The 6,592-nt window shown below is 45.3% G+C and overlaps 2 protein-coding genes across 2 annotated transcripts; both read left to right on the forward strand.

Annotated features, from left to right (window-relative positions):
• Positions 1–2,964: 2,964 nt before the first annotated feature.
• Positions 2,965–4,162, forward strand: PPTG_06600 (hypothetical protein; the record flags this gene model as incomplete). Its single annotated transcript, XM_008900647.1, has 2 exons — positions 2,965–3,466; positions 3,855–4,162. The coding sequence occupies 2 exons, from the start codon at positions 2,965–2,967 to the stop codon at positions 4,160–4,162; spliced, it is 810 nt and encodes a 269-aa protein (XP_008898895.1).
• A 2,173-nt stretch (positions 4,163–6,335) lies between these two features.
• On the forward strand, positions 6,336–6,524 carry PPTG_21920 (hypothetical protein; the record flags this gene model as incomplete). The annotated part of the gene is made up of 1 exon (XM_008901088.1): positions 6,336–6,524. The coding sequence occupies one exon, from the start codon at positions 6,336–6,338 to the stop codon at positions 6,522–6,524; it is 189 nt and encodes a 62-aa protein (XP_008899336.1).
• Positions 6,525–6,592: the final 68 nt, after the last annotated feature.

Below are 6,592 nucleotides of genomic sequence, written 5' to 3' on the forward strand. Positions count from 1 at the left end.
CGTTCTGGTAAACGTATTGTTGTGGGTTTATTCTACCTACACTAGTAGCTAGAGTTGCCGTGGGAATTACAACACCACAGCTGTTAGCGGTCTTTCGCTGTACAAATGAATTTACAGAGGTCTCCGGCAGGATTTTATGTTCATTTGTCTGGGTTTCTAAGGGTATAATGAGAGAAGAAGATAACTAGGGATATAAGCCTGGTGTATAGTTGGTTAGTAAAATCGTAGGAGAGTGACTGCACTAGATCCTGCTATGATGTCGGCTTGGCATGAAAGTAGCAAGAATCACAGGGACTGATTAAGTATCGTCTGGGATCACATTGCAACAATTTTGAATGTGGATCATTGTTTTACGGCGCCACTTAGTTTACCCAGTTAAAATGATCATTTCTTGAATAATACTGTAGATTGAGTTAAGTCGCCAATCAATTATTTCAATCAACGATCCCCATCAATCTCGACTTGTAACACATCATATGAGTCTGTACACTCATCGATCGTGAATGTTGGTCTTTCGATGCTGACGTTGGTGCGACTTATTTTGGTGATGACGCCGACTTTGATAGAAACGCGAGCTAGAGTCATTGTGTCTTCAAGTAATGAGCTGCTATGGTGATGTGGCGGCCTTAGAATACCGTCAAAGCATCGGGCATTCGGCCCGATATCGATATATAGAACTGTCTCTGCACCGATTTATAAATAAATCTGTTAGCATAACCAAGTGTAATAATAGCATTATAAAAAAAATATGACTGAAGGTAACTAAATCACCGCGGAGAAGTCAAATTTATAAATAAATAGGTGCGTCTAATTCTATTTGCGACTCTAAATGGTCGGATTTGCTTTTCGATTCGACAAACAAGACGGATTTTACAGTATAGGATTTGTAGCGCATGCTACCGGCCCTTAGGTATGTGCGCACTGTGCCTCCCAGTGGGTGCTTTATTTTGTATATCGGTGCCCTGCTTACCACCCCGCACTATCTGCAAGTGGCAATCGCTTCACGGCTATTTTAAAATAGAAAAGCTGTTTGAGTACGTCCAAAACGTCAATGTCCAAAGCACACGCAAGAAAAACCCTGATCTATGGGCAGCGACATTACAATTATAAAAGCGCTTATTGTATGGGCTTCAAGCAGGCGCATCAGGTGTCAAGTAGCCCTCTTGCTACACATTCATGTACAGGTGTATGTGCTTTTGTATTGTACTCGACTCTATCCGAGCTCATGACCTTATGATTATACTGACTTGTTTGAGGTCTGTTACGGGAACTATTCCCTTAGGATCTGTCGGCCTCGATTTCGGAAATATTTCGGCTAAATGAACATATAACGACTAATCCTTGTCAATTTGGCAACTTGGTCGCTCAATTTCTAAGCAGGCTAGGTTCTGAATAAATGTAAATACACAAAGGTGCGCATTAGTGTGGAACAGCTCTGGATATTGGCTTGAGAAGCTAGTAGGAGCGCTGCAAGACGAGTCGAATGATGAAAAAGTGGGAAAAAATGCTCCTTGACATTTTAACCGTTCGGCTCATCAAATTGTTATTGTAAACCTAAGCGATTGTAGAAGCGCCGTGGCGATACTAATAATATGCTCCACTACTACTGTCTTTCCCCGCATACTAGACGTAGACGCTCCAAACACTTACAAGGCTGCTCCTGTTTTCTACTCGATTATAACACCTATGTGTTATATATCGACCAGACAGCCAAAACCAGAAGACCGGCAAGTTTGCGGGATCCAGTATTTCAATATACCTTCTAAACACTGAAACATCTGACTACAGCAAGCCCAGCTCAAGCGCTACGCTCCTGCAGCTATAATTTGTTTACTTTTCGCAGTGCGGTAGGCTACAGTTCTTAACTATCACATTATTTTGTGGGTGAAATGCTTGTTGATATTGTGGCTTTATCGCGAAAGTTGTTTAGAGATCGATTATAAAACGAGCGGCTGCTTTGAACATTATCTACTACCCCATTTTCTCCCGTGGATCGCTTTGTTGACAATATCAAACAGACCCTTCACTTTAAACCATGTGATCTATTAGGCATGCGTTTAAAACGAAGTTTGTAATCAATTTGAGCCAGACACTATATCATTTTAGAACACCATGTCTTGTGTACAGGGTAGGGCGGTAGCTTGAAATGGGCTGATTATTATTGATACAGTTTTACAATGCATGATGCATTGTGAAGCTAAACAACGCCGGGCGGATAGTGACAACCATCTCAAACAGCACTCACTTGTATGCTACCATAAAGCAATAGTATTTTTTTAAAGCGGTGTTTTACAGGGATAAACTCTGGATGTCAGGTAGCTCTTGCCTTTGTGCATGGTGGTTGCTTCACAATTCACTTTCAGATATTCGGACTCGTTGTTCTAGTAATACATAAGTAACCGCACGGTGCGAGCCGCACAAGAACGATATTGGTGGTAACCATCTGATGGACATGCTTCGCAGCTACATCATCTGAGCTCTGAAAATTTCGTTTTCAAAATGGATGTTGCGGTGCAAGCACATCAGTTCGAGTCTATCAGATAGTGTCATGAACTGTTTCGTTCGGAATCATTGCGGCGACACCTCAAGCATCCCATGCGCCTGTCGGTGCCCAGCAAGTAGCCAACGGAGATTTATGATATCTGTAGTGGCGGAAAGGCACTTCATGACGTGAGCAGATGCATCGCACACGACTAGCAAGGTCTCGTATGCGATCAGCAGGTAACGGACGACAGTTGGAAGTACGGGACAAGGATGAGATCATTTGACCTCACTATATTACATACATTAGGAAGCACGAGATAAGCTGAAACCACTGTGGCAGAGGCTGCAGTGGATGCATTGAATACCAGAATTCATTTTAACTCCAAGATAACGAGTCGAATTCTCAAGCAACGCATTTAGGGTCGAAAGACACTACAAAGTTAACTTTATCTGTGGACACCGATCCAAGTGCCGGGCCCCATGAGTCGGCCCCAGCAGAAACGAAGCCGAGTGAACACGGCTGGTGAAGATGGCGAAGCGACGACACAAGCTACGACGAAGCTGTGGACAGCGATGGAACCGCCTGAGATCATCTGTTTTTTGCACGAGGCTCTGGTCAAGTGGAGACGCGAGCGAGAGCTGTACGAAGCTGCGGTTCATTCCCGCTGCCAGGAATCAGGTGAGACTCTAGCGACCGTAATGATCCCGGCGATCAAAGCAATTAACAGACGTCGGCTAAAGACATTTAGTGAACTCGAGTTGAAGGTTCATGTAGACGACATGGCCAACGAGAAGCTGGTCACGGCTATTAACCAGATCGTAGGCAGCATGATGAACGATCAGATACCAAATGTGGACGTCATAATGAGTCAACATTTGAAGATGGATTTGAAGCAGAAAGATGTCAAAGCTCGAGTGCTAAATTACTTTGATCGTTTTGATGAGCTCATCGAGGAATACGGACTCAGTATCGCATTGGATGGTAATGACAAGTTGAAGTGCAAACTACTCACGGATAATTTTGCACCCGCCAACGCTGAAAGAACAAGTACAGCGCTACCAGGACCTTGACCCAACCGTGACGACAAGTGTGACGCGGTTATTTGACGTAGTTAAGGCAGAAGCGCTCAAAAATCAACAGTCGTTCGATCTCTATCTGTCAAATAAGGATAGAAGCCAGGCCAAATCGACAGCTCGGGTGACACACCGTGAGAGCAACACATCTCAAAGAAGTAGTCGATCAACTCCTGCACGTGATGAACGTCGAGATGAGCGACCGTCATTCTGAAAACGTGATGGCGTTCCAGCACAAGGGTGTTTGCATTGCAAAGGGTCACATTGGGTTAATGATTGCCCAACCGCGACTGAAGAGCAGAAGAAGACTGCACGAAGACTCTTTATGGAGAAACGTAAAGAAGGTGAGACTGCGAAGATGAAACGATTAATCAGCGAAAGTGGACAGATCGAGCCAAAGCATGTAGCATTCAACCAGGCAGTAACGATGCCATATCATACCGACAATGGTACGAAGTACAACGTCGTTCCTCGACGTATAGTTGAAGCGATCCAACAAGTGTGTTGCAATGTGAAAACGCAGAGGCTCTCGACCCCGATTGAAGGCAAAGCGATTGGAGGCGCAATTATCATATGCAACGAGTCAATTAGACTGGACCTGTAGCTGCTTACGTTGGCGGAAAAGTGAGGATGCGTGATGTAACATGCATAATCACGGAGACTGACGAAGATGAATTTCTTTTGGGAAGTTTAGCTCTGAAGACTCTAGGGATTGATGTTGATGATCAACTTGCAGCATTGGCAAATAAAGAAGTGGTGGATTATGATCCTTTTGAGTAAATGGTCCCTTTGAGCTTTGATCCGCCTGACAAGAAACGAATTATTGCCCGCCTTTGTGAACTGATTAACGAGGCTGTGGCAAACGGGTTTCCAGCAGAAAGAAAGCGGGATCTGTTGGAGGTTGCTACGCGATATGATATTTGGCGGCTTACTATCGGCAATGACCCGCCGTCAAAAATTGAACCGTTCGAGATACAGTATAAAGAAGGAACGCAGCCTATTCGATGCAAACCAAGGACGTATGCTCCACATGAACGTGAGTGGATGAAGCAATTTAACGAGTTGCTGGTGGAGAAAGGCTGGGTATCCCGGAATGAAGCCAGTAGATGGGCAAGTCCTGCGCGACCGGTTAAAAAGCCTGGAAAAGCACATGAACTTCGACAAGCAGTTGATTTTCGACGTGTCAATTCTCGTGTTATACCATTAGCTGGTTCGATGCCGAGTCTTAGTACCCGACTGCAGCACGTCAAGCACAAAAAAACACAAGCAAACAGTGGACTTCATCAAGCTTTTGGCAAATGGCACTCGCGCTAACTAGCCAAGAATCCCAGTCGTACATAACGGATGATGATATTTTCACACCGACTCGACTCCAACAAGGATCGGTTGATTCGTCGATTCATTTTCAGCGGTCGGTTGAGAAGATTCTCCGCGAAAAAAAAAAAAAAGCTTCTGCACATGTCCTAGCATGGGTGGACGATTTGCTGATCTACGGTAATACCATTGATGAATTTCTCGAGGTACTCGATCGAGTATACAGTACTCTAGCTGAGTATGGTCTGTATTTGGGTCTCGACAAAGTGTGCCTGTATACCCAGAATGCGAAATGGTGTGGTCGTATTATTACCAGCGATGGTGTAGCCTACGATCCTGCCATGATACAAACTCTGATTGATATGCCCGAACCGACAACGGCTGCCGAGCTGCAACAGTTTGTATGTGCGGCAGGATGGATGCGTAATTCGTTAGTTGACTTCGCTCGCACGGTGGCATCCTTGCAGAATCGACTTCAAGAGATACTAGTAATTACGAAACGAACGAAACAAGTTGCAGCCCGATTGTACATCACTCTCACCGAAGAAGAACGCGCGAGTTTTGCCCAAGCAAAGCTACTTCTCGCTAATTCGGCCACGTTGGTGACCCCCGATGACCAAGATGAGATCTGTTTGATGACTGACGCTAGCGACCTTGGATGGAGCATTATCATCACTGCCGTGCAGGATTGGAATCCGTCGACATTACTGAGCAACATCACACGCTAGTACACTGCATGAGTGGGACGTTCACTGGAGCTTCTCAACACTGGAGTGTATCAGAGAAAGAAGCGTACCCGATCATTAAGGCAGCAACTGATTTGGATTACATGTTGATACGTACAAAATGATTTCGTTTGTACTCCGATCATCGGAATCTTATTTTCCTGTTTGCACCAGGCGATGGAATTAAAAAGCATGTTCGCGGCAAATTACAACGGTGGGGTCTCAAACTCAATGAGCTTCGATACACCATTGAACACATCAGCGGTGAAGAAAACGTCTGGGCCGACATGGCCTCACGCTGGGCGTGTACCAGCGTAGTAGATACGCAGATGTCGATGAAACGATGGACAGGAGAAGCTGTACAAGGGATTTCTCAGCTTCGGCCGCTTGGTCCCGACTCTGCCTGGCCAAATACTGATGATATTCACATAGCCCAAAAAGAAACGAAGAGTTCACGGCCAACCTGCTTAGAAGAGGATACGGATGGTGGATGGCGAGATGATATGAACCGACTATGGATCCCGCCTGATGCGGAAGCACTTTTGATTCGGCTGATGGTGATCGCCCATTGCGGAACAATGGGCCATCGAGGGGTGAAGGTGATGATCAACCACCTCAAAAAGCACTTCAAAATCGAGAACTTGGAACAATATGCGCGCGAATTTTGCACAAGTTGCCTGCTGTGTTGCCACGTCAAGAGAGGGGGGGGGGGATATAATACCAAGACCGTGGGGAGAAATGTATCGCTCCAAGGAGAGAAATGAAGCGTTGCACATGGGTTATCTCTACATAGGCGAGTACAACAACAACAAAACCTACCTTCTAGTGATGAAAGACGACTTTTCTCACATCTGTGAGCTGATTGAGTGCAAGAACACGGATGCTGCGATTGCGGCTAAGGCCATTCTTGATTGGAGCAGCCGTTAGGGCATGCCGAAGATTCTAATCAGTGATATAGCAGCTCACTTTAAGAACCAACTACTGGAGGAACTGTG

Source organism: Phytophthora parasitica (assembly GCF_000247585.1).
Source record: "Phytophthora parasitica INRA-310 unplaced genomic scaffold supercont2.10, whole genome shotgun sequence".
Taxonomy (NCBI): domain Eukaryota; phylum Oomycota; class Peronosporomycetes; order Peronosporales; family Peronosporaceae; genus Phytophthora; species Phytophthora nicotianae.